General features: G+C 42.5%; 3 protein-coding genes across 3 annotated transcripts, besides 5 other annotated features; 2 read left to right on the top strand and 1 right to left on the bottom strand.

Annotated features, from left to right (window-relative positions):
* The first annotated feature begins 144 nt into the window (after window positions 1–144).
* Window positions 145–235: a repeat region.
* Window positions 236–332: a repeat region.
* A 508-nt stretch (window positions 333–840) lies between these two features.
* Window positions 841–1,179, top strand: FPSE_10682 (uncharacterized protein; the record flags this gene model as incomplete). Its single annotated transcript, XM_009263799.1, has 1 exon — window positions 841–1,179. One exon carries the CDS (start codon window positions 841–843, stop codon window positions 1,177–1,179), a length of 339 nt encoding a protein of 112 aa, XP_009262074.1.
* Window positions 1,180–1,527: 348 nt separating this feature from the next.
* Window positions 1,528–1,704: a mobile genetic element.
* Window positions 1,705–2,414: 710 nt separating this feature from the next.
* FPSE_10683 (uncharacterized protein) lies at window positions 2,415–4,148 on the top strand (the record flags this gene model as incomplete). Its single annotated transcript, XM_009263800.1, has 5 exons — window positions 2,415–2,744; window positions 2,801–2,891; window positions 2,945–3,013; window positions 3,067–3,663; window positions 3,715–4,148. 5 exons carry the CDS (start codon window positions 2,415–2,417, stop codon window positions 4,146–4,148), a joined length of 1,521 nt encoding a protein of 506 aa, XP_009262075.1.
* Window positions 4,149–5,008: 860 nt separating this feature from the next.
* FPSE_10684 (uncharacterized protein) lies at window positions 5,009–8,510 on the bottom strand (the record flags this gene model as incomplete). The annotated part of the gene is made up of 3 exons (XM_009263801.1): window positions 5,009–5,231; window positions 5,288–5,606; window positions 7,448–8,510. The coding sequence occupies 3 exons, from the start codon at window positions 8,508–8,510 to the stop codon at window positions 5,009–5,011; spliced, it is 1,605 nt and encodes a 534-aa protein (XP_009262076.1).
* A 1,270-nt stretch (window positions 8,511–9,780) lies between these two features.
* Window positions 9,781–9,841: a repeat region.
* Window positions 9,842–9,878: 37 nt separating this feature from the next.
* Window positions 9,879–9,934: a repeat region.
* Window positions 9,935–9,970: the final 36 nt, after the last annotated feature.

Genomic DNA, 9,970 nt, shown 5'->3' with positions numbered 1-9,970 from the left:
TTAAATATATTTAATTTACTCTATTTACTATTAAAAGATATAATACTTTATAACTACTTAGTAATAATACCTTATATATTTACTAATATAAACTTAATATAGATTAGTTTATCTCTTAAAAACTATACCTATTATATATATCTTATTAAATTTAATAAAATAGAGTATTATTAATTATAATAAAAATAGTAAATTAAATAATAATATAAAATATATAAATTAAAGTAATATTAAAATTATAAATTTAAACTTAAGTATTACTCTATTAACTATAAACTAATAAATAAAAATCTAAATATTAATTTAATAATTTTAACTTATTAAGATTTAAAGTCTTTATTTTACTTTAGAGATACTTAATTATAAGATATAATATTTCTTTACTATTATAGTAAGTACTACTCTTAATATATTATACTAAACTGCTTATACTTAAAAAGCTTTTTAAAGGTTTTATTATACTACTGCCCTTTATTAGTATTAATAGATAATAGATACTTAACGGCTAGGTTCTCTATACTCTAATAATACGATAAGGAGCTTAAGAGGCTAGTTATTTACAACCTTACTTGTCTTTATGCCTGAGAGGAATTTCCCTTTAAGGAATTAGTTAAGCATCTTAAAGAGCAGTACATTAATTATCACGGTTATAACTGGTACAGGGATGAGCACATGTCAGGTGTGTTTGCTTACTTTGGGCCCGGCCAGTTCTCCAATATGTGGCAAGAGATCATTAAGCCCAACGCGTTCGGCTAGTTTTATCTTGTTGGGGAAGCTGCTTCTTCCCATCACGCGTGGATTGTCGGTGCACTCGAGAGTGTCATCCGAGCCGTATACGTCATGTTCCAGGGCCTCCAGAATGGCAACCCGTCGTTTGAACCATACAATACTGTGTTGGAATTACTAAAGCAGGCCCCAACTGACAAGGATGAGAAGTATGAGTTCGAAGACATCGGCGAACCCTTGAAGAGAGGTGGTGCCATGCCCACTGGATTGCCTTTCCATCCTCTTCCTAAAGAGATACCAACAACACAGCTTCGTACTAAAAAAGGCGCTCCTTTGACCGATAACCCGACAGAGGAGGCCAACGATCGCCTTGTGGACATGACGTATGGTGCTGCCTTGGCTGTTTTGAGTTTGATTGAGAGTTTCTTCGAATTAGCAGTCGACAAGCAGTAAGCGAGGGTTACCAGTATTTGACTTGACACTCGAGACGGGCTCTAGGGTACTTCAAACAATATATTTCTTTAAATTTTTTATTAGTCCATTGCTCAATTTTATTATTGTAAAAATATTGGTTTAGCCTCAGGCGACATAAAGCTTCGTTTTCATCACTGAGCAGCTTTGCCCTAGATGACTTTACTATTCTAGTAATAGCGAGCGACTGTGAGGGATAATTCAGCCCAGTGAAGGTGACGTCAAATTCTCAGTGGGTCTCAATGGGCGCAGATATTTCGAGCATGTATGTACAGTATTGTTACGACCCAACAGATGATTACATAGACCCCACTACTTTTCACCAATCACAGCACTAGATAGAACTTAGCTCACCAGCTATTAATAAAACCTCTTTACCTGCCTTATCCGCTCTATTCACTATTAAGAAACGTGATACTTTGCTACCGCTTAGTTTATATGCCCTATAACTCTGTAAATATAAAGCAGTACGGACTAGTTTACCTGTTTAGAAATCCAACTGTCACAAGTATCTACTGTCTCAAGATGGGTCAAGCAGGGCGTTGGAAGATCAGGCTATCGATATTCTCCTGTTTCGCAACCGTGTCATTAAACATCGCATGACTCGTTTATTTTACTCTAAATCTCTTTCTTGATCTGTCTACGGAGGCTCCACGGAACCTCCATGGAACATCCACGAAAGCTCCACGAAAGCTTCAAGAAAGCTCCACGGACTCTCCGTCTGTTCCTTGTGCAAATCAATACTTGGCACCTCAGACTGGTAATGAAACTGTGGGTAGCGAGTACGTTGGTGGGGCAGGCGTAAACATCTATCGTCGTATTGGACAACGCCTTGTTTCGGCTATCTCCCCGTCGTTGCATCGTTGCAACGTCCCGGGGATCTGCACGGGATTGAGCTCTCACAAACCGACATTGCTGTTAGTTTGTATTGAGAAAATCGAGACACGCAAGCACTTGGCAGTAGGTAGACAGAAATACCAATACGGTGCCCAGCACAAGAGTTTTTGTCACATTGACCTAGTCTCGCTTATTATCTTCTTTATTGGAGTCTCGTATCGTAAAAGTCCGTTAAAATGGGACTTGGTTCAAGTACACACAGGGAAGATGTCGATCTTGGACTTTTTATATAGCTCATGGCAAGTATAAGAACAGCCGTACCTTCGTGAAGGATCTCAATCCCTCGATTCATCATACACAGCATTTGGATACAACCCGACATGTCGACCTACATTGATATCGTGTTGGGAAATCCGCAATATGCGGTGTTCACTACCATCTCACTTATTGCCATTCTTATTACAAATTATTCTTTTTTCGCCAAGGACGACAAGTACCCGGTTTTGAATCCAAAGAAGCCCTTCGAATGGAGCAACACACGTGTTGTCAAACAGTTCACTGAGAATAGCAAGAGCCTCCTCGCCCATGCGCGGTCTGTCTATGGAGAGAAGCCCTACAGGGTTTACACTGATGTAGGAAAAGTCCTAGTGATACCTCCTTCATGGGTTCATGCCTTGAGGGGCAAGAAGGAACTAAACTTTCGTATTCCGGTCCAAGACGCAAGTTCAATCCTCTTGGTCTCATCTATTGTCACTAATTTAAACAGGACTCTCTTAGTTTTATTCCTGGATTTGATGGTTTCAGTTTCCACTCTAACATCGGCACTGTTGTTACGAAATATGTTACAAAGTCTTTGTGTAAGATTTGTTAACTTCTCCATCCGTCTATGAGACTATCTAACTCATTCTAGCCAAGCTGACTGGCCCTCTCTCTGAGGAAGCGTCACTATCAATTCGCGACAGGCTCACCGACTCAACAGGTATTTTGCTCGGGATACACCTAACGAAATATAAATGACGCTGACAAATTTAGAATGGCACTCCATCAACCCACCGAAAGAAATCATCCGCATCGTGTCCCGTGTATCCTCCCGAATCTTCATGGGCAAGGAACTCTGCCGTGACGAAGGGTGGACCAAAGCTTCGAGTGACTACACTATGGTGGCCTTTGGATCTCTCGCTCTCGTGCGAGAATATCCGAGGTGGCTTCGCCCTTATATCCACTGGTTTCTTCCTTGTTGTAAGGAAGCCCGCAGAAAGCTGAATGAAGCTCGAGAATGCCTCCAGCCTCACCTTGATCGTAGAGCGGTTATCAAACAGCAAGCTTTGGCGCAGGGACAACCTTACCCCTTTGATGACGCAATTGAGTGGTTCAACAAGGAGTATGATGCGCACGATCCAGCTACACAGCAAATCGCCATATCTATTGTCGCCTACCACACTACGTCTGATTTACTATGTGAGACTCTTTTCAATCTCTGTCGACATCCTGAGTTTTTTAAGCCCCTCCGCGACGAGCTTGTCACGGTCCTCAGCCGAGAGGGCGGTATGACCAAAGCAGCTCTGTATAACTTGAAGTTGATGGACAGTGTCATCAAAGAGTCTCAAAGATTACGACCAATCCTACTGGGTAAGTTCAATACCCCTTTGCATTCATAATCCGCTAGCTAATGGCATTCAGGTGTATTTAGAAGAGTAGCCTTGGCTAATGTTACTCTTCCGAATGGCGATATCCTTCGGAAGGGCGATAGAGTCATTGGAGAGACAACACATATGTGGGGTCCTGAATTATACGATAACGCGCTTGAGTTTGACCCTTATCGCTTCGTCCGAATGCGCGAGTCAGGCGAGGAACACAAGGCTCACCTCGTGAGCACAAGCCCCGATCACCTTGGATTCGGACACGGCGTACACGCATGCCCCGGACGCTTCTTGGCTGCCAACGAAATTAAGATCTTGTTATGCCATCTACTTCTTAAGTATGATTGGAAGCTTCCAGAGGGTGCAGAGCCTAAGTCAAGTTTTGTGGGCTTTAGGTTAGACGGCGATAAGTCTACAAACCTCTTGGTTCGACGTCGCACTGAGGAACTAGATCTTGATTCCCTTTCATTTTGATAACCTCGATATGAGGCTGAGGGTTATTTCTAGCTCCACTGGCATTGATTATTTACGGATATTGTATACACGTATCCATGCGTTGCTAGCAGCGGTATTTTGCCAAGATAACATTTAGATAGCAGTGTTTAGTCTCTTTACTATTTAGTCTTCTCTATGTTTCTTACTGAAGACTTGTCTTAGTGAATCTCAACCAATAATCATAAAAGCAATTCCAATAGTTCTACTCTAATTTGCAGTAAATAATTATCCAAGGCTATTGCATCCCTATCTCGTTCAAGTACTTTGTTGCCATAATTTCTCCCCTCAGCTCTGGAACAGTCTTCCCATTCCCAAAGTAGGCGAAACGATTCTTTCTAAGGTACTTGATCTTATAGTCCTCCCATCTTAGGTTTTCTAGTGCCTCCTTGTAGTGGCAAATGGATCCTCACCATGGGCCCGTCACCGAGTTGTCATTCTTACTATTCTTATACCTGTTCTTGTCAGCAGACTCTGATATCTGGCAGAGAAGGCGAGGTTTTTAACGAATAACTTACCAGCTGGCACAAGACCCGGTCCACACCAGGTCCTTCATGATTTTGTCCCTCTGTTCCATAAACTCGTTCGCTACGTCTTCGTCTACCTCCAAGCTTGCAATACCTTCGGATTGCATCTTTCTTACGCATGAGAATGCATAATCCACAGCAAGCTCCAGCCCCATCATCAGGGACACATTGCTAATGGGAGCATTAGGACCACCGTCAACTACATGTTTAATTCTTGTTAGCTGACACCCTTTTGAAAACTTGAGACAACATTCTCGACTGACTCCAGTAATTCGGGAATCCAGGTGCTGCGACACTGAGGTAATGTGTAGAACCTTAGCTCCGAACATCTCCGAGGTTCTGGCCGCCGCGACCTAGAACAGGGAATGCTGGTCGATGAGAAACATCAAAACCGGTCGCGCAGATAATGATATCGAAGTCATGTTGGATGTTGTTGTTGTCAAGTATCCCGGACTCATCTACGCACTTGATCTCGTCGAAAATTGCCTTCGTGTTCGGTTTGATGAGCGACTCCAAGTAACCATTCCCAAGACTCACGCTGTTGCATGGATCAGTACAAAATAGCATCAACCGCTTGGACAAATTTAAACGCACCGTCTGCACCCAAATTCAAAGTCAGGAATCAGCTTGCTGCATATCTCTTCGTTATTCTGGAGTCGTTCTCTCGTGAGCTTCTTGTTGGCGATAGAAGCTTGCTTTTGCATGTCAGTGTCCTTGTAGTAAATGTCAAATCCCTTTGTTGCACCGTCGAGTAGCTTTCGGCGATAATTCAGAAGAGCGGATTTGTCAGACTGGAACAACTTGATTTTTTCTTCAGTGAATTTTGTTTCTCTCCCTTCACTGGCAAATGCCTGTCCATATTCTGCCGTGATCCAGGTTGGTGACCGGATGAAATTAGTTAGCTGAGAGAACACTAGTTTACAGTCAGTTGGTTCTATTTACTCGTAATGATGCGTTTAGATGAGCTTATCAGGCTGAATGGTGGGAACTATTTGTAGAGCGGAGGATCCAGCCCCAATTACAGCAACTCTTTTCCTCGTGCGGTCTACAGATGTGTCCCACCGTGCTGGGTGTAGACGCAAACCTTTGGAGCTCTCCAGTCCCGGGATATCCAGCCACTGTCATTTGCTATATCGATTAATCTCATGATATGAATGTGACAATCATTGGTGCACTTACTTCAGTGGCCCTGTGGCGCTAATGACAACGTCACAAACGTCTGTGAACGTTTCGTCATCTGGCCCTTCGACCTAGACATTCCATTTATGGGAAGACTTGTCCCATTTTGCGGCGACAACTCTGTGACGAAGTTTAATGAATTCCATGCAACCCCATTTCTATACACAATCTTTGAGGTATTGGAGAATCTCTGGAGCTTCAACATAACTGGCGTTGCAAGGTTAGACCTGGGTGCGATGGGTTCTCGTTCTGTGAAGCACCACTTACAATCTTGACCACTTCGGATTTCCCTACCATGAAAAGGTATATGAATGTGCCGGAATATCGCAGGCACACCCAGGATACTTATTTTCGAGCCACGTATCGCCTACATCGTGATTTCTTTCGTAAATAATCAGCTCAGTATTGACAAGCTGTCTTTGAGCCTTGTATGCTGCTGCAATTCCAGAGATTCCTGCACCAATGCATACGACACGCATGGGCCGAGGCTCATGAATTCCTTTTTTAGCCATTATTTGGTGTTTCAACGAGGTAGAAAGAATGTCCACCAAGTAAACGTTGTAAGACTGTAGAAGGACTATTCAGTAGAGGGTAAACCAGTGAATCACGACTTGAAGGCAAAATACTTAACAACTCGATTGTTCTAATGAATATCCCGTGTGTCGGAATTAAAAAAAGGCAAGGTCATGCGTAGAGTGCACAGGCTAATTCCATTTCCGCCCTGCCGAGGTTGGTGGTATCCGCATTGGAAACCCAGTTCCCCGTCAAACCCGGCTTAGGAATTCTTTTAACTTTCGTCGGAATTCTGGTGATCTTCCCATGCCCCGCCCCCGGATCTCGGCACTTACCACTTACCCTGTGCTGCTTCTACGTGCGGTTCCGTGTTCAATGCCAGTAGTATCCATAGTTGGATTAGTAATACGCGCTAATGCGAATGTAATCCAGTTATGGGGATAGGTCATGATACAAGCTGGACTACAGATTTCACTGGAGTTGAGTAGTAGAATATTACCCATGAAAGAACAGCAAGGTATAATGTATTCATGTCTATCTTGAGTTTATTACTCCAATAGACACATCTATGACATGATGAAAATTAACTACTATCTATTCTTCCAGATTGTAATTGGCAACTGAAGATTCACTGAGGGTCAGACTCCAACTGCAAATTCACAATGCAGTTTGGCAGGTAACGGCTTGTACAGTTGAGTAGAAATCACATAATGGCTGAGATAACATCACCTCGCCCTTAGAAAGAGTCACTGTAAGAAGTAATATATTACACTAGCTCAATTTCTTTCTCTTGCACTTCTTTCGTCCACCAATCCCGTATTGGAAGACAAAGGAATCCAATCCGTCTGTACTCCTCAATAGTTCCTTTCAAACGTCCAGTCGATTCAAGAATGAGAGCACAACCTGAAATTCCCTCTGCATAACTGGATCCGGGTATACAGGCAGTCCCTACTAATATGCACGCATATGTTTGACGACGACATGGCGTTCCCAATTTCGTATCCATGAAAGCAACCCGATTGAGTTTCACTTGCCCCTCAGCCAACTTAGACAGGGACGAACATTCGGCAGAAGACTTGAAGCCGAGCTCTGAAGCACTGAAATTCTTGAATGCGCTTCTCACCCTGAGTCGCGCGCTCAGAATCTGCCCAGAGGTATCTACTCCTGCAGACTTGACGTCCCAATCTTCCATTCTCAGCACTGGCTCCCAAGATTCCAGCGATGAAGGAAATCGCACAGTTCCTCTACTAGCAGCCCAAGACCAAGACGGTAGCATTTGCTTCAATTCTGTCGTTGTGGCAGGTGGACTAACAGGATCTGGGATGTCCTCGGCCAACTTGTCTTCGATCAACCATGCGAGCCCTTCAGGGACGGCGGATTGCCACAAGCCTGCTCCATAACAATCAGGAATATGTCTCTGGATAAGAGCACTAATTCCTGACAAAGCAGGAAGTCTATCACCCATGAAAGTAAACTTTGCGCTGGTATAACCCTCAATAAAACTATACCACTCGCGAACCACCTGGCTGGCCGACCCACCCTGTAGTTGGAGTTTTCGAACTATCGGCATAAAGTCTGAAACTTCCTCGTAGACCATGCCATTACTTCTGTCATTGAGACTTGATCCGACGTGATCAATTTCTGTGGCTCGACGCTCGTGGCATTCCCATAAGATCATGTTGGCTGCGAAATGTACAACTCGCGCTGACAAGATTCGCTCTTGAATAGCCCAGCCTCTCTCGTATAAAGGAGCTCTCTTGATCTCCGAAATCCAACTCGGGACGTTTGGAAGAATTGATATGTCTCTGGTTTCTCCTGTGGGCCCTTTCCGTCGGAGGATGACAGGGTTTGGGTCAAATGCTAAAGCAGGTCGTGGTAGAAATAGTCCATCATCCGAAGACCTGGCTCCCGTTGCAGCTATAGTGATTGCCGAATTTTGATAATAGTAACCGAAACGAGTAGTCTCGTGAGACCAATCCTCTTGGTGAGACGTATCATGAGGTCCCTCGCTTTGCAATATGCATAGTGCATCAACCCATAGATATCTGAAGCCGAGTTTGCGGGTAAAGACAATCGCATCTTGTATCGTTTTAGGGAGCTGAGAAAAAGGAAGACCTCGAATCATTTCTTCCAGATTAGATGCCGTAGTCCTGCAAGAATGGCTGTTGTTGACTGGTCCCCAAGCATAGCTCAAAGCGACGTATTCGATATTTTCAGAAGACTGATCCTTTCGAGGTAGGTGTAGTCTTGGAGGTTGGCTACTATTATTTGTCCCGACATCGATGAGTCTTGTTGGCACGACATCAATGTCAACAGAAAATACACGATGTCCACACTGACTGTGTGTGTTTCGACAATTCTGGATCCATGACGCAGTCAAATAAACGAGGTTTTTGATGCCTTGGTCAGATGTCGGATTTTCAATCTGACCGACAAGCCCCTTGTATGCTTCAAAAGCTTATTCTTGTGATCCGCCGTTGAACAGGACGGGCAGGGGCGTGCTTTTATTGGAACCTCGCTGTTGTACCTTGACTGATAGTATGTCAAGACGACTTTTTTGCGAGTCAGGGTCGATTACAGAGTCCTTGGTCGAGATCTCAATCGGTGCCTCGGCGTTTTGTGATAAGATACCTTCATCATAGATAAATGACTGGTAGATCACGCGGCACAGTGAACAGCCCTGCTGTGCTGACTCTTTCAGAGATGTGATGTTCGACTTCAAAGTCCGGTCACTATACTCAGAACTGTAGTTTTGTAAAGATTCTTCGAATAAAAGACAGTCTGAACACAAGGGTTCTGCCATGGTAAAAAGTCAAAGGAACTTCGATGAAGCAATGTATTAGTAGTGAGGCCTCAGTTTTAATAACGCGACTTTTGGTGGGGCTATTGGAAGTGTAAAAACTTCCCCGCACTTGGTTGTGCAAGTTTGAAGAGTAATCCTTCGTTGGTGAGATTTATCTATTTGTAGTTCTGACGTTGTGATTCACAGTTCTAGGATGAAAGTTTGCAGATTTTAATTGAAGTTAAAGAAATGAATAAATAAGTAAATAGCTAAGCCCAAACGCTACCGACAAGTGTTTCAAGCATCAATTTTCAAGTTAATTGCCTTGCCTGAAAGCTTGATCTCACCAGGCTTATCGATAAGAGGCTGATCATTTAACTCCCGAGCGTCAACTCAATTTCTATAAATCTAGGGTCGAACGCGCATAGGAAGCTCTGCAATAGCGATAGGAGTTTTAAAATTATAAGTCTCTTAAGTAGGTTTAATCCTTTAGCTATAAATATTATATAAGCAGTATCCCTAAGTATTACTATTAAAAGTACCCTTTTTAAATAACTTACTATTATATCCTTAAGTATTAGCAGTTTACTTATAAACTTAATATAGGACTTAGTATATATTTATTTAATTAGTTATTATAAAATATATTAATAAAGGTATAATATATTTAATAAGTAAGCCGCCTAAATAAATAAGCTACTTAAAAATCCCTTATTTTATATTTATATTATTTAATTAATTAGTTTTTAATTACTTAATATATTATAGTCTTTAAATAAAGTTAAAATCCTTTTTATACTTTA

The sequence above is a fragment of the Fusarium pseudograminearum genome, chromosome 3 (assembly GCF_000303195.2).
Source record: "Fusarium pseudograminearum CS3096 chromosome 3, whole genome shotgun sequence".
NCBI lineage: Eukaryota > Fungi > Ascomycota > Sordariomycetes > Hypocreales > Nectriaceae > Fusarium > Fusarium pseudograminearum.
This window is presented reverse-complemented; position numbering and strand designations above follow the sequence as displayed.